Source organism: Aulonocara sp. 'chitande type north' Nkhata Bay, linkage group LG15, assembly GCF_057382095.1.
Source record: "Aulonocara sp. 'chitande type north' Nkhata Bay isolate Kocher_YH1m ecotype deep benthic linkage group LG15, A_spYH_male_GT1.1, whole genome shotgun sequence".
NCBI lineage: Eukaryota > Metazoa > Chordata > Actinopteri > Cichliformes > Cichlidae > Aulonocara > Aulonocara sp. 'chitande type north' Nkhata Bay.
In genome coordinates, this window is record NC_141358.1 from 14,498,529 (window position 1) to 14,516,153 (window position 17,625).

The 17,625-nt window shown below is 39.2% G+C and overlaps 2 protein-coding genes across 2 annotated transcripts; both read left to right on the forward strand.

The window, feature by feature from the left end:
• Window positions 1-2,145: 2,145 nt before the first annotated feature.
• Window positions 2,146-6,111, forward strand: LOC147312773 (uncharacterized). The gene is made up of 5 exons (XM_086263825.1): window positions 2,146-2,327; window positions 4,486-4,570; window positions 4,663-4,742; window positions 4,842-4,956; window positions 5,035-6,111. The coding sequence occupies exons 1-5, from the start codon at window positions 2,262-2,264 to the stop codon at window positions 5,202-5,204; spliced, it is 516 nt and encodes a 171-aa protein (XP_086119951.1). The 5' UTR covers window positions 2,146-2,261; the 3' UTR covers window positions 5,205-6,111.
• A 1,187-nt stretch (window positions 6,112-7,298) lies between these two features.
• Window positions 7,299-17,207, forward strand: laptm4a (lysosomal protein transmembrane 4 alpha). Its single transcript, XM_086264444.1, has 7 exons — window positions 7,299-7,527; window positions 11,612-11,732; window positions 13,173-13,249; window positions 14,258-14,380; window positions 15,283-15,378; window positions 15,518-15,616; window positions 16,284-17,207. Exons 1-7 carry the CDS (start codon window positions 7,360-7,362, stop codon window positions 16,356-16,358), a joined length of 759 nt encoding a protein of 252 aa, XP_086120570.1. The 5' UTR covers window positions 7,299-7,359; the 3' UTR covers window positions 16,359-17,207.
• Window positions 17,208-17,625: the final 418 nt, after the last annotated feature.

The window sequence follows — 17,625 nt, forward strand, 5'->3', positions numbered from 1 at the left end:
AGCCTCTATTTGTACTGAAGCTGTAACATCCACTGTTGATAGTCTTTCTGATGTGTGACAGTTTAAAAAAAATAGAAAAAGGAAAAAAAGAAACACTCTGTACTAAAATCGAGGCTGCATTTAGTCCTCTCTGCTACCATGGAAACTTCACAGGATATGACGAGAATTATTTTTGTACAGAAGAGTGCTGTATTTTGAAACAGCTACTACCTTGTAAGCAAAAGCAATGTAAAATATTGTCAATTATATAAATATGAACATATGAGTTTTGTCACACTGTCAAAGTCATGTACATTTTCAGGTGGCCTTATGTACATTTCCAGATGTTAGATGAAGAAAACGAACTCCTTTTTCGAAGCAGAATTGTGACATTGTATGATTAAACTGTTCTTCTAACATTTGACCTTAATTATTGCCGAGTTGTTTTTTTTTTGGGGTTTTTTTCCTCCTTATATGTTAATGATTTTATAATCATTTCAAGACACTGGATTCTAAACTAATGGTGAAATAAGTGCCTAAAAGTTGGTTTACATCCATCCATCCATCCATTTGCTTCCGCTTATCCTTTTCAGGGTAGCGGGGGTTGCTGGAGCCTATCCCAGCTTTCATAGGGCGAGAGGCGGGGTACGTCCTCATCCACTTGTATCAGTATGTGCCAGACTGCGTTGGAAAGATTAACATTAATTTCTGCTTTCCAAAACAATTAAAAAGCCTTCACTTCACTGAAAACGCAGCAGCTGCAGAAGTTAAAAGGGAACTTGTACCTCTCCTGTATTGTTCTTCATCAGCTTTGTGGTAAATCAAAAGTTACATTTATATTCCTCCTCACGTATGAAATGCTGAATGACTTAAAGATATCGTGGCATTTATCTCAGTTTCCAGCCTTGGTCTTAGTTACTACAGTTACAAGTCTTCAGGTCCTTTTTATGTAGAACAGCTCCCACTCTGAATCCGGTGACCCTGAACAGTCCCTTAGTTATGCTGCTATAGTCTCAAATTGCTTATGGACTTCCTATGAAGCACTGAGCACTTCTTTTCTGAGGTGGCTTGATGCTGGGGCAGCCGTAGCTAGGTAGATAAGAGACTACTATTTAGTGTCCTTGGGCTGGACACTCAATGCATTCATCATTTAAGAGCACATGAATGTTTGAGAAGGAGTTTAGGCATGAAATAACAGAATAAATGATGCGTGGAAGTACAACCCCAGGCCCCAAAATGTTTAGATGTTGTGTAAATTAAAGTAGAATGCAATGGTTTGTAAAACTCATAAAGCCATGTGTTATTAATAATCAAACAAAGAAAACATCAAATGTTTATAATGACACATTTTATTATTTCGTGAAAAATATTTGCTCATTTTGAATTTGACGGCAGGAACACATCTCAAAAAAGTTGGTTCGCGGTGCACAAAATGCTTGAAAAATACTGAAAAAGAGAACATTTTTCAACTAATTAGGTTAACTGGAAACATGTCAGTTACATGATTGAGTATAAAAATCAATCAACGGAGAGTTTCTCAGAAAGGAATCTGAGCCGAAACTCGGTGTAAAAAAAAAAAAGTCTAAGAAAATTTCAGGTAAAGTACAGGTATTACTGTAAAAGTCTTCTGAAAGCAGGTGACTCATAGTGTGTCATAGTATTTACAGCAAACATGTTTTTCAATGACTTATTAGGACTCATTGTAATCAATGTTTTTAACAAACAGACAGATAGGGAAAGTAGCGATGTTTCCCTTACATTTTTATTTCATTTTAGTTCGTTTTTCGAGTTCAAAAAATCATTTTAGTTAATTTTTTTTTCAGATTTCTTATTACTACCATTTTAGTTAACTAAAATGTTTTTTGTTTTTTCGTTTTTTACATCTAGTTTTAGTTTTAAGTTTAGTTTTGGTTAAATAGATATTTTATTTTTATACAAAGCCAACAGGATCCTCACGCGATATGATATAGATAAAAAGATAGTTTTAAGGGTCAAACTACAGCACAAATAAACAAATTACAGTTTTGCTTTTATTTCCTCCTACGGTAGGTTAATTTATTAATTAACTTTTTATTCATTTATTTGCTCTTACCCAGGGGTCTGTCTTATGTACAGACTCCAGCGTATGAGCCCTGCCACCTGTTATCAGCTACAGTTAACGTGTGTTTTATTGGTGGGCGGGATTTGGACACAGTGACACCGGGAGAAGCTGGAAGTTCAATAAAAACACCTTCGCAGGCAGCTCCGGAGAAGAGCAAAGCGGACACCAGCTCAGCTAAAGCATGCGGCTATCTTTGGCAGCTTCTTTATTTCTCTCTCTGGGATTAATACATCCGGTGTGGACGTCGGTAAGTCATTTTTATCTTGTTCAACACTTTTAAAAAGCCATACGTGACGCTAAAGATCTCGCGCTCACCTTTCTCACTTCCTGAAGTTAACCGGGCTGCATTAGACTTTCGAGCAAGAGATGTTAATGTGTACATTTTCAGCTAAGAGTGTCTTGTGGTTTGTTTTTATTTTTAGGAAAAGTCAACTGAAGATAATACCAATTAAAGACCAGTTTCTGGCTTTTGTAGAGTCACGTGACTGCAAAAAACAATAACACACACCTATTATCCACCATATTGTTATCGGTAGCAGTGATGAAGTAGTCTAATTCTATTAATCAAAGCTGAAATTCTTAACTATAAAAAATAACATAGAAATAATCAAAAGTATAAGGAGGCTTCTCGCTTGTTTATAACGATGCATGGTGTAATGTAAAGGCCGTAAAATCAGATTATTGTATCTGGAAAGCAGGTTTCAATAAATTGTTCAAACCTAAGAATCCGAAAATATTAATTATTTATACAAGAAACCGTTTTTGAATCAGTCGAAATTTCTTTATGAGATATGGTTTGATCTTTTCATGTAAGCCTCGTTAAAAGGCAAACTTGTGTCTTCTTCAGGGTTTCGATTGGAGCCTTTAATCCTCCCTGAAACGTACATGATGTATGAGGCCTGTTATTACTAAGGCTATAAGCTTAAGTTGGGTTAGCGTCACGACTCTGATTTGGCCTCCATAGCATTAGTTTTCTTCTCGTTCAACCATTCTGTTGTTGATTTACTTGTGTTCATTATGTCTGGTTTCAACATCCAGCCTCTCCTTACCTCAGGGCATATACACCTGCTGTGACACATGACTGAAAAAATATTTTGATGCGGTCTTAAAATTAATTATGATCTCAGTGACTGAAAGCCCTCCAGGCCCTGAGCACCTATAGCAGGATTGTAAGACTGGTTCTTATACAGTGCCTTCCTACTCCGGTTGAGCACTCAAAGCACTTCCTTCTATGTTTAGGTGTATGCAAGCGTCGGAGCACTTTAGGGTTCAGTATCTTGCCCGATCATGCAGACAGGGATCAAACCATTAACCTTCTGATTAGTAAACAGCTCCACTTCCTGAGCCACAGCCAGAAAAGATGTTATGTTGTTGTGGAGTCCCCCCCCCCCCCCCCCCCCCCTCTCACTTTTTGCCAAAATGTTAAACTTTAGTGTCATTTCTTCATGAGCATTGTCATAATGGTGGTGTAGAGGCTTCAACAAGTATTTTTCTCATAACCTCGGGTTCTGTTTACCGCCTTCTTGGAGGGCATCCACAATCTGGGAGAGCATCAAGGGTTCTGATTCCATCCATAATAATACTGTCTGTCATACTCAAGTCATTGAAAATGGTTTATTCAGTGAATGTTGTTCATGGTTCAACCAATTTTCTTGAGAAAAGCAAACTTTCCCAGTACAGACTCTGTATGGTGGGTCATGTTTACAACCCACGTTCCATATCTCATCTCTAAAACTGGAACACATGAATTCAAGTAGCTTTTGGAGGCTGTGCTATGACTCAGTGGAGCCTCTGTTTATTGGCTTAGTATGACTGTGTTTGCCTGTAACTGTAACAGAGCACATTTTATTTGTGATAATGCAGAATACTGGTCAAAGAGTACACAAACTCTTTCTTGCAGCTGTAGAATGGCTTCCTTATGAGGCCTGTATCTGTTCATTACACATAAACAACAGATTGTATATGTTTTATTGTACTTTGGGTTCTGAATTCACTGATTATGAGGACTAGACATTCCCATCTGATTCCCATCTGATTGTTCTAGCTAAAGATGTCACCTGTATTTATTATTACTCCCTGAAGTTGTATTTTGTTAAGTTTAATTACTTTCCAAATGGGTGGAGTTGTATTCCCGCTTAAAGTCATCTACTTGACACTACATGCCAGTAACAGTCTAATCACTTGTGCCATTATGGGCTTGTCAGCCACAGTGTGTGTGTTTCAGGTTATTTATTTTGTTGTGGGACTTTGTATCCTGGACATGATTCATGTGTTTATTGGCTTCTTAAGGAAAGTACCTTCGTTAGCTTCCTTCACCTCTTGTATGTTTTCATATCTAACAATATAACAGGAAGCAGTCAGCATGTTTAAATACCCTCTTGTGTTTTTTTTCCCCCCATGATTAGCTTTCTGTCCCTCCAGAGGAATTGGAGGGATCCGGCTATGACCTGGATGGTTCTGGTTCCGGTTCTGGAGATGGGTCAGAGGAGGGTAATTCTTCATCTATAAAATGTTAATGACCCATTTTACATAATGTACATGACCACTGTATGTTTCATCCTCTCTAACTGCACTCTTGCCAGGTGTAACTGAAGATCAGCACAACAGCAAAGACGGCAGAATTCTGGCAGAAACCAGAGACGAGACCAAGATTACTTTCCATGTATGACTTACTTCAATCAGTCCCATGATTTCTTCACCTGTTGATGTTGGTGGTGTAACAGGAAGTGATCGTGTGTAACTGTCTTGTCTTTTGCTTTAGGGCTTTTCAGACAAGACGTTTGGCAACATGCACAGGTCAGCAGCAGACGATGACTCTGGATATGTTGCTATAGCAAACAGCAGGAGCTACTTTGAGAATAGTGAATTCCTTGCAGGTACTTTGCAATATGGCACAATGAGAAAGCTATAAGCTGCGACTTTCTAATATAGCTCACCTAGGTTTATGTTTACAGGTGTTATTGCAGGGGGAGTAACGGGATTGGCTCTCGCAGCAACTGTGGCAGGAATATTAATCTACAAATGGCAGAAGAAAGAGGAGGAGGACCGATACAGTCTGGGCCCAGAGAAGGCTTTAGATCATAATTATCAGAAACCAAACAGGGAAAAAGTATTCCTTGTTTAACCACACCTGCATCTGATAACTGTAAAGCTGTTGTTTGAAAAGTTGATGCTACTTGGCAATTTATGTACCTCAAAATCTACTGTAAATGCATACTTTACTCGTGGTCTCTGGAAGGAAGGTGGGGTTCATATTTCTTATGCACTTAAAGTGAAATATGTCTATTGTTGTTGAATGTATTTATATTTAAGATAAAACATGAAAGATTTTTGTAGTCGATGATCTTCCAGGTGTCCGTCTTTTAAAAATAATTGTGATTCCTTCGTCGTACACTGAGTAGCTGTAGCACTGGGGTCGTATCCTCTGAGTTTTGGGTGATGTGGGATTTTGTTACGATGTGTAATTTTAATTGCCTTCAGTGTGTTTGGTTGAATGAAGGTAAAGCAAAGATGCACCGTTTAATATGTAATTAGTTATCATTATATGAAAGTTTCTGTTTAATTGTTTTGAAGAGGTAGCTTATTGTAGCATTTATATTTGCCTTTAAATGGGCAAAAAAAAATATCTACTGCACTTCTAAAGAAAATGGAGTGAAGCAGGCCTGTCCACCAGACATTCTGACAAATCATAATGCAATAATAAAACACAAAAAAACAGGCAAATTAACATTTTTTGTAGAAACTTGGCTACTCTGTCATGTTTTACAGGGACGGGTGAATAAATGAGAATCATTGTTAAGTTGCCAGAGAGTGATAATCAAAATTTCTGTAATGTGGTGACCATTGATAGGCAGGAAAATCTCTGTCATTCACCATTACTTTAAGCTATGTGACCCATGTGATAGATATGAATTGAAGGGGCAGCTCATTTAAGAGTGCATAACACCGCTATAGCTGCTGTAATGCAACATGTTTTATGTTGCGTATATGTATGTCTATTTTTGCATGTAATAATCAATAATAAAATAACTTTGTAACAATTAAAATCTGATTTTTTTTTTTAATGTTTTCTGTGCAGAGGTGGTTTCTTTGAACCACACAGTTTGCTTATACGTGCATATGACTGAGAGTTTGTGCATTTTATTGCATGGCATGTGTTACTACTCAAAGATGATCAGAACTGCAGAGCCTTGTTTAAGTAGAAGGTGGTTTTATACACTGCATCCTGTAGGCTCAATATGAACTGAAAGGCTTTAAATTGTAATACCCTAATGGGTAAATATCATCTGTAAGATATTTTGTGTTAGTGAGCTTGATTATTTGCAGCATGGCATTATTATTATTTTTTTGTTATTATTATTATCATCGGAGATATAAGAGCGACAATGACAGTAGTGTGGTGTGCAGTAGTAGTGATTTAATTTACAATGGAGATGGACTGTGGACTATGATGTTTTCAGATGACATAGACCAGGTAAAAGAGAGCGTGGGAAGGTGGGGATTTGCTCAGGAGAAAAGAAGAATGACAGTAGAGGAAAGTCAGAATATGTCTTTGGAGGGGGAAGATGAAGGTAGATGAGTTTAAAAACCTGTGGTCAACCTTCCAAAGTGAAGAAAAGAACGCAGGCAGAATGGAGCGGATGAAGATGTGCGTTAGGGATAGCAGCAAGTCTAAAAGGTAAGGTTTACAAGATGTTAGTGAAACCCGCTATCATGTATGGTTTTGAGACAGTGGTAGGACTGACAAAAAACACGTGAGGTAGAGCTGGAGGTGGCAGAGTTGAACATGCTGAGAATTTCACTGTGAGTGACGAGGATGGGCAGGATCGGAAATATGCGCATCTGAGGGACAGCTCAGGTCGAGGAGTTTGGAGACAAAGTTAGAGAGGTAAGACTGAGATGGGTTGGAAATGTACAGAGGAAAGTTATTGGATCTTGAAGATAGAGCTGGCGGGTAGGAGGTTTATGGATGTAGTGAACGAGGATATGCAGGGGTTGGTATGGCAGAGGAGGATGCAAGGGGAAAAAGTGAGGTGTGTGCAGATGAAATACAAATAACAATTTATGAACATTTTTGCGTTGCGGAATATTCAGTAAAGTAAATCTATTTAGGCCTTTTTTTTTATTATTTCTTTGCGGCCAATGGTTGAATCCTCTGTCAATCAAACCCTGGTGTCTCTGCCTTTTCCTGCCCGTCAGAGGGTTTGTTTTCATGCGCGCTGCGCGCAGGCCGTCAGGGAAGTGGTGGGCGTTCCTCTTCATTCGCTCGTTGACTGTTGATGCTGAGAAGAATTTCTCCTCCGCAATCAGCTCTTCAGATGTTTCTCCCTACGCTTGTAGAGGACATGCATCATTTTAAACCCAGTCGAGACAGACTGTACACCACTAGGTGTTGCGGATGTTGCCACGTCCGAACGGGGACGATCATCCTGGGAACATGGTACATGGTACGTACTGTGGTTCGCAATGATAGGGGTCAGTAAGCTAACGTTAGCTAGCACTTTACCAGTTCCGTTAAGTTCCCCAAAGTAGGAAGTTATGCAACGAAGGATGTTAATACAAGGTGCAAATGGCTCTGAGAATTTGTTGCAGTAGTTTTTAGGGACTAAAATATGAAGTAGCTGTTACTCTGGACTCTTTATTCGTCGAGTTAATGTTAACAGAAAGCTAGGGTTAGCAATAACCCGCTACCGCTGTCATGTCGGATTTTGCTTTCTGTTAGTCTCAAACTCGCACAAGTTTGAAAAAAAAATCGCTTAGTAAATTAAAACAGAGAAGACGTAGTGGTTCATCATTTTTTCGAAGTCATCAGCAGCTGGTTGGTTATTATGCGTATTAAAATACATGAAATTTGACTTGCGTAGCTGACATTTCGCTAACTTGCTAACATGGCGTTTATCAAATAGTGGCCATAATAGCAACCCAAAAAAGCAAAAACGCGCATTTAACACAATAACTAATTATTGTGTCTCACATATGTGGTGATGGCAGTTGTATTAAAGTAGTCAAAAGTAAAGTAATTGGGCATGCCCACGTAGCTAAGGTTAGCCAACTGTTTTTTGCGCATCTTGTTGCTGCAGCTCTGCTGGCTGGTTAGAGTTAAATCGCTCACTGAATTAATCCCATTTTCCTTTGCCCACACCACGTAGCAGATGTTGCATGCTTTGGTTGCTTATGTAAATCCCGTTTTGCTTTTTTTTATCCCTCTGCAGCTGCACAAAATTTGCCTGGTTTAATCACGTGAACTGCGACTCCCAAATCACTCGGTCGTGTCCATAATGCTCTCTACTGCAGTCGGATAAATGAATAACAGTCGTAATCGACCGGGGTGTCATTTTTACATTATTAAATCCCACCGTTACAACGTATCAGATCAATGTCTGGTAGATAAATAAATACTAGCAGTTAAACACATTATACCAAGCTTATTGTCTCAAATTAATATCCATAAATACTTCGATGGAGTTTATAAAGTTACGCCCTCCACTCTTTCCTTTGTTGTTTTGTTATTGTTTTTTTGTTTTTGTTTTTTTAGCCCAGCTCAAGCCGTATATTTATATGTTTGGTATTGCTCACTATTTCGGGTGGGTGATATAGCCTCAATATTACGTCGCAGCATTTCAAGAAAATTTGCAATAATTATATTTCTGACAATATAGAAAAAAATACTAAACAGTGTGTTTTTTATATTTGCAGGCGGCTGCATTTGTAAGTTGATGACCCAGTTCCTAATTTTAGGTGTGAATCAAATAAAACAAGACGCAAACAGCAGGATTATAGTTCAACAGTTGTAATATGTCTAGTGACAGCATAAATCAAATGTCAGCACAAAAGTAGCTTAGGTAGTTTTCTCTTGGGATATTTCAAGTAAAAATAGAAAATGTCTGCTTAACACTTTAGTTTAGATAAAGTAGTTTAACCCTGTAATACTACAGGAGCTGTACAATATTGTCAGCAAAAAAAATCTACCTGAGATGTTGTATCTTGTGAGCTTTTTAACCAGCTGTTGAAGCCCTACTACAAGGTAACCACACGAGTAATTTCCAGCCACTGTTTGCTCTTCCTGTAATGTGTAGTGCATCTAACAAGTTGCAGTGCTGCTTGGTGGAGTCATTTGTTTATATTTACATTGAACTTCATCAGCTGTTAGTATCTCCTCCTTTCCAGAAATTTGATTCTGTTCATTTGGATTTTAGTAGGTGAACTGTTTAGTCACTCATCCAAGTGAGTGGATATTATTCATCCTTACCTGGATGATTAAGCTTGCATCAAGACATATATCCTGCCTTGTAGCCTGGTTGTACTCGACTGTGTATTTTTTATTTATTTTATTTTTTTCTTTTGAAACAAGTGTGTTGTTTCCACCTTTAGCGGGACCATTTTTCTAGCATATTTTAGTACTGCAAGTACTGCACTTTGTTGGAGGATGTTGAAGTAGCTTCCTTTTTAAGTAATAAATTATCATTGGACCCGTGGCTCTTGCTTTCATGTTCAAGCTTGTATCCTTGTTGCACACTGGGGAACTTTAACACATGATGTTGCTGTAGCAGTGCTATTGTGATATGACACTTTTATAACACGTGGTAAAAATGATCATGGCTGTTATAATATGGCACAGCTCTACTCACTGTGCATTCAGACAGCGCTACACAACAGCAGGCTCTGTAATTTTCTATACAGAGTATGTACTAACATGGTCTTTAATGTGGTTTCGGCGTCTCAGGCTTGTTTGTTGTTACCATTAATGTAAAAAGCGGAAGTAGAGTTACTGAGAGAGGCGACATGAAGACGTACCTACTAGCTGGGGACTTTATTATAGTTGATGCAGCATAGTGGTGCAGCAGTTAACAGTGTTGCTTCAGCCAGAAAGTTCCTGTTCTGAATCTGCTGGCCAGCTGGGGCTTTTCTGTGTTTAGTCTGCAAGTTGTCCTTTTGCTCGTTTGGATTTTCTCCAGGTGTACAGACTTCCTCCTACAGTCATGCACGTTAGGTTAACGGATCCTAAATTGCATGCATGCTGGTGTCAGCAATGATAGAATGATTTAAACTAAATATTCACCTCTTTGTCAGTAATTTTGATCTAGAAAATTTAAATATTGTGTCTCAGATGTGTCGGAGTCACTTAGTCTTACCAATACATATGTGGTCACATTCAGTAAAGAAACATTAGCTGCAAGTAAAGATAGCTGGTAGTACTAATTGGTAAGCTAGTGTCATACATTACAGATTTTAATTATTGAAAGGTGTACTTAGTTTTTTGTAGTGTTTCTTTTTTAACAATTTTGAACTGTTTCTGCTTAAATTGTGCTACTTTAAAATGTTTGGGGATGTTTTGTTTACTTTCAAGCTACAGTTTTCTCAAGTGCTTATCCAGCTGGGGCTCCCAGTTGTCAAATAGCAGGTGGAGTCCATGGAGGTCCATGATAAAGTCAAACTAGTTGAAAGTGACTTTGATCACTTTAAGATAAGGAGAGTGTTTTCCTGTTTCACTGTCCACAAATGAGTCACCAAAAACATTTTTAAAATGGTGTTTGGTTTAACCTGTCAGTATGTGGGCTGGTTTTTCAAAGGCACCGGGTCAGAACTGGTCCCGTGGCTCATTTGTGGGAAGTCGATAATGGTGTGTAGCAGTGATTAATTCGGGCATCCACATTTGGCATAAAAATGATTTTTCAAGCAGATGATATCAAAGGAGAATTTGAAGGCTACATAACAGAGACCCAGTGTAGGTTTTATTTATGTCAGTGAGTAATTGGAGCATAAGTTGAAGGGCACAGGTGTAAGGGGGCTTCCAGATTGGGTTAAAATGGCCTGTATTTATATAGCGCTTTACTAGTCCCAAAAGACCCCAAAGCGTTTTACACATCCAGTCATCCACCCATTCACACACAGGTGATGGCAGCTACATTGTAGCCACAGCCACCCTGGGGCGCACTGACAGAGGCGAGGCTGCCGGACACTGGCGCCACCGGGCCCTCTGACCACCACCAGTAGGCAACGGGTGAAGTGTCTTGCCCAAGGACACAACGACCGAGACTGTCCAAGCCGGGGCTCGAACCGGCAACCTTCCGATTACAAGGCGAACTCTCAACTCTTGAGCCACGATCGCCCCACATTGTATGTTCATCTACTTCACTTAATATCTTTGGGCTTAAACAGTATGTGCTAGACTCCTAATTTTGAAAGCATTCAAAGAAAACAAAAACAGAACAGTTTCTGAAAGATATTGTTGTGCCTTCTTGAATCATGGAAAAAGACGAATACCCAGATAAGGCAAAGAAGGAGGTTTTGCAATCTTGTTGTGATCTTTATCTGATCATACAAGTTTACTTCTCTCCCTTTTACGTAACCAGTGGTTTCAGTTGATCTTTTTCAACAATATACTTGTTGCTGTGCCTTTCAGCTTCAGTGTTGGCATGTTTCTGGAATCTAAAATGTGTCCTGGTAATTGTATGTTCATCTACTTTTGGTGAAGGAATACATATCTATGTATTTTAAAGCCCATTTTAACCTTCTCTTTCCTCCACTCAGGTAGTGAACCTGTTGATGGGCATCCTGCTCACTGTCGCTGTGACCCACCCAGAGAACGTCCCCACTATCGACCTGCAGTATGAGGTCATTGACCACTATTTTGCTTCTGACCGGATGTCTGGTAAGTAAAAACAAATTGTCATAAAACTAATTTCATAACAAAAAAAACTGGATTGTATTCTGGTTAGTGGATCATACACCAGTATTAACTTTCAAAGGTTGGTCTTTGAATTGTACTGTGTCCTATGACAGTAAGGGCTTGTGCTCTGAGGTAGAATGAGTGAAACATTAGTTCACTCCATTGGAATAAATAGTGGAGCCATGCCTTTTCTTTTCAGTGCTTTTCACTAACTCATGAGTCGCTGTTATTCTGTGGTTGATCGTGTGATTCATTTTCCACTGGGAGATCAGCTCCACACTCACTGCAAAACAAAATTTACAAGGACAGCAGAACACTGTTAAGTTGTTTACGTGTCATCTTAAAATGTAGTTTGGGGTGTGGTGCCACTGGTGCTACTTCCTTTGTGATTCCTTGAGGATTTATGTTTGTTTAGATATTTGTGTGTGCGCGACGGGGCAGGGCTGGCAGGACTGAGTGCGTGTTCTGTTTAGCTGGCAGTTGTTTTGTTGGTTGGCTTGGTGAAGGCCTCTTCATTTTAATAAAACAGTGACTCAGCGAGAGAGGAGGGGCCACATCGGCCATGTGGTGACCTTCCCATAACAGGCTTGTGCCAGCACACAGGACATTGGAGGATGTCCACTGCTTGCAAAGGCAATCTTAATATTCAGATGGGTTAAGTTGTTAAAAGTCGTGGCCATTAGGGCAGCTTCATCAGCCTCCACTCATTCAGCAGTTGAAGTCATTTTAAAACGTTGTGCAGCTGATAGAAAGAAGGGGTGAAAGTGGCTCTGTGGGTTTGAGGTTAAGGTCATTTCTTTAAATACTCCTTTTAGATATGCTGGTATAAATAGGAAATCCTGTGTTAATAATATCAGAATTATGAGTTGATGAAATTTTAGCTGTTCGTCTTCCTGCTTTAAAAAATATATTATAATATATTATTGCGGTGTGTGCGTTTGCCCCTATCAAATTTATTTTTCTTGAGCGGCAGTCCCCTGTCAGGTTCATGCATCAGTGAACATGTTGTTCTGCCTGAGCTACTGAATAACGGAAGATTTTGTCTGGACCGCATTTCTGTAGTTGCTCACTCACAGGCATCTCCAGTGCAACAGGCAGAACAGTTCAGTATGAGAGAGACTGAGTAAGTGATGAGGAGAGAGAGGAGGATATGAAAGGCAGACCTTTTAATTATCCCAGACTGAGTTTCATTACGTCTTTACTGACTGAAAGCGAGAGGCTTAATGCTCCCCAGAGCTGGCCTTTAAAATGGAGTGAGCTGGAAAGAGAGAATCCCTGGAGACTGTTCACTTAACCCTGAATGCAGCTGCCTCAAAGACCACAGGCAAAATGTTTAACAATAAAGCCAGTGCTGTAGTAAAATGTAGTAAAATCTTTAACTGTATTCATTCAGTGTATTCCTTCTGTCTTTTTCTCATACAGAAAATGCCTGTGTTGGATTTGCCATCTCTCTCTTGATGCTCACTATCAGTGCCATGATGGTGTACGGAGCTATTACTGTAAGTGTGCACTGTAAATAAATTTTTTTTCTTTTTAAATCTCTTTGACAGCGTGTAATATATTTAAAGTGTTGTCGTGGTTTGTTTTTTTTGTTTTTTGTTTTTTAATGCAAAAATGTAATCCCAAATGTCGTGTTTAAAAGTGTGAAAGAAAAAGAAGCAGGATAAGAGGTAACCAAAGGAGAAAAACATGCCAAATAACCCTGATGTCATGGGGCTGAAGCACACAATACTGTGATCTTATTGCCTGTCGTCTTTACCTCACAGGCTTGCCTGATGGCATCAAGACTGACAGGTTTGATAGCGTTTTGACGTGGACCTGTATTTAGCTGCTAGTATGGATGACTGCACAGTAAAAAGTATGACACCCATCTGCAGGCTGGGTATACTGTGCATGCTGGTTACTGTGCAGGTAGAAACCCAGAGACAAATGTGGCAGATACCCTTTTCCACTGTAGTATACCAGGTACCCCTTTTAGATTCCACCCTCCCCATTGTAATAAGTATTTAATTATAGTGTACCAAATCCAAATTCCTACTTAATGTTAGCAGTGAAGAAGATTTTCGTCAGAACCTGAGTACACTGTGCTTTGGTAGAAAGAAAATGTATCAGAAAGGACTGTTTTGCTGATTTAAACCTTCTCTGTATATATTTATGATAATGCCTGTTTATATCCATGGGTGCTTATTGTTAGCTGTTTGTTTACCTCAAAGCACATCTGATATTTCAATCTGAGCAGTGGAAAATCTCAGAATCGTTACGTTTAGAACTTGGAAGAAGACTTCTTAAGAAATGAGTAGTGCACCCACAGCTGTAAGATTTGTAGATCTAAATAACATTAATATGTTTAGGGTTTATCTTAACTAAGACAAGTGTTTAGAGATAAGGTTTGAATCTGCACTATAGTTCTTCCAAAATTATAAAAGATCTGCCCAAGTGATTCATTCTTTTAATCATCTTTCTTTCTTTCTTTCTTTCTTTTTTTTTTTTTTTTTTTTTTGTTTTAGCACCGTGAGGGCTGGCTCATCCCATTTTTCTGCTACCAGCTGTTTGACTTTGCTCTGAGCTGCCTGGTGGCCATCAGTTCTCTCACGTACCTACCCAGGATCAGAGACTACCTGGACCAGCTGGTCAGTTCAAAGTCCGATGTTATTTTTCACAATATCTCAATCTGACTACACCCTTTCCATGACAGTATCTTTACAACTTCTCACTTGGCCCTCATCCAGTATCGCCCTCTTTGCTCTCTCTAAAGATTTAGTGATTCACACCATGCCCAGTTGGAAACTGAGATTTCGGACACTTATTAGTCAACATTTTCCATAAGTGCTGTTGCATAAATGCAAAGGTTGTTAAGGAGGTAGTGTACTTTTGTGTCACACTGGAAGTCTCATGGACACTACAGCGTATAAATGTAACTGGCTCTCTTCCACAGTCTGTCTTTTAACCTGTCTTCCTCCCATCACCCCCAACCGGTCGCGGCAGATGGCTGTCGCTCCATGAGGGGAGGGAGTTTTCCTCCCCACTGTCGCCAAGTGCCTCTTCAAAGAGCGTTGTTCGATTTTCTCTCCATTATTGTAGCGTCTTTACCTTACCATATAAAGTGCCTTGAGGCATCTGTTTTTGTGATTTGGTGCTATATAAATAAAACTGAGTAAATGTGCACATTTATACATCAAACACTCAATTACTAAACAGTCAGTATTTATAGGGAGTCCTTTCAGATGCAGCCATGACCAATGAAGCAACAGTCAACAGTCGCCGTATCCACAACCTAAGCTTTTCATGCTTCTAACGATAATAAGAGAGAGAATTCTGATTTTACCATACGATTTATCTCTACACGTACAGAGATTATTTCCTAGAGGGAAAAAAAATGTAAGAAAACAGATGAGCTCATTGTTATTCTTTCAGTAAGGGTGCTTCCAGAAGAAAAAAAAGAAAACGATAGTAGTCTTTTTACATTTCGAGTGTGGAAATGCTGACAGTAAAGTGAGTAAGAATCAACATTTTGTCTCCTTTTCCTCCTCAGCCGGATTTCCCATACAAGGATAACCTCCTCTATATGAACTCCAGCTGCCTGCTGCTCGTTGTGCTGGTCTTCTTTGCCTTCCTCATCATCCTCAAGGTGAATCTATCAATTATTCACAGTCAGACACAGTTATATTAGGATGTTTGTTTGGTTTTGGCATATGTGTTCATTTAGGAGGAGGAGACAGGAAGCTGTCGACTGTAACGATACAAATATTTTTCCCTCTGCTTTCCAGGCTTATTTGATCAACTGTGTGTGGAACTGCTACAAGTATATTAACAACAGGAACATGCCAGAAATCGCTGTGTACCCTGCCTTTGAAACCCCTCCCCAGGTATGCAAGCCACCTCAGCATCTATGAACAGAAAGTATTGAGGCACTGGCACCGTGATGCTGTAGTTGAGGCAGCAGGCGACACGGTGTCTCCACACTGAAAGCTGACCTGCTGAGAGGATAGTCTCACTCCAGATATTCTTTACGCCATCTTTAAAGAAACATTTAATATTACCGGTAGTTATTATTTAGGTTGCACTAAAACATGCTTCTACTATGGTAAAATTAATTCATAACTCAGGCTAAAATCGACAATATAAATGATTTAGTTTGCCGGTTATCTTCTCAGTTATTAGACTGAAAATGTGTCTGTAGACAAACAGAAGTTGCCAGCATTCACATTTAAAAAGCTCCGATTCACTTTGTGCATTTTCCTTTATTTTTAATCGAGTTTCAGAATAATTTCAAACTAATTTTAACTTCACTGATGCTGCTCTGCTCAGAATGTGCTGAATACTGCAGATGGGCCAGAGTTCTGATGTCATCGCAGCTTAATTTCATTTATTGATGTTGAATTCAACAAAGGAACTGAGAGTCACAGAACATGACTCTCAATTCCTTTTTTCAGAGACATGCTTGGTTGGGTTTTTGGTTTCATGTTGTCTTTTTTCCCCCTCCCTGTACAATGAGCCCTCACTACTCTTTAAATGTTTCTCTCTCTTCTTTAGTACATCTTGCCTACTTACGAGATGGCCATGAAGATGCCAGAGAAGGAGCCGCCTCCTCCTTACATGCCAGCCTAAACACCAGCCCTGTTGCCAAAACACACACGCACACACAGCCATCATATGCATTCCTTCTTGCCCTCACCTGATCCCCGACCCCTCTGACCTGTTGTGTAAGTGTAAGACCCCTGAAGATGTTTAGTTCAACCCTCCCACCTGCCCTCAGCCGCTGTATTTCTATAGTGTCTATAGAGCGTTCTGGAGATGAGAGGAGAAAGGTGGCAAATGAGAGCATGACTGAAAATGAATGAATGAATGTGTTTAAAAAGAGGCACAAGTGTATCCCTGTCCCACCCCATCTTCTGCCAACATTTTTTTTTGTTGTCTTAGTAAAAGGGATATATGTGAAAGTTAAACTGCTTGAAATGCTCTTATCAATCCAGCACATCCCATTAATAGATTGATATATGAAGTTTAAAAGAAAAACAAACTGACAATCCACTTACTATAGCACTTATTGTTGCATTGTGTTACAGTTTTCCCCTCAATCATTAAGAAGTAAATGATTCTATCTCAGTCTTGAATGGAGTCTGTAGCATTTTTTGTCTGTTATTTATTTAGCTTCACTGTAATTAAGTTTTACCCCCACCTTAGACATCATCACCACTCTCTGCTGCCCCTATGTGTTGGCTAAGGTAGTAAACTGTGTTCCAGCTAAGATAAACGTGTGGGGGCAGAGGGCACTGATGGTGGATCATTTTCTCTGCTTTTTCTTTTTAACTTTTACCTGGTACCTGTAGAAAACGGCTAGTCTTGTGAAAATTAGTTGTTGCATGCTTATCGGCAAACCTTACCCTCGTTCCTATATTGGTCATATGATTTATCCTAGTAGAAATACATTTGACTTCAATAAACCTTTCAAAACTATTACATCTTAGTTCTCGTCTTTTTTTCTCATCATAAATAAACTGAAGGAAAATCGAGAGATATTAAAAAGGAGCTCTCACTACAAGTCTTGAAATAGCGTTAAGGACAAAAAAAACAACCACATGGTCTCATAGACTCATATGCTGGTGATTGATAATACTCATACGCCATCTAGTGTCAGCAGGTAGTAATACAGTGTTTAGGGACGTCCTCAACCCAGCCCTTATTTGTTTATTTTGTTTCCAAGTAGCCAGACTTTCTTTTAATTTTTGAAAGTGGTCTTAAACAGTAATTCTTCAGAATTTTTTAAGCTAATGTGTTATTGTCTATAGCTCCACAGGTTTTATAGTAAGTTATTCAAACTCTGGACTTTGTTGGTAGAGTGTATTTCAGACAGCATGTTTAGATCAACAAAATC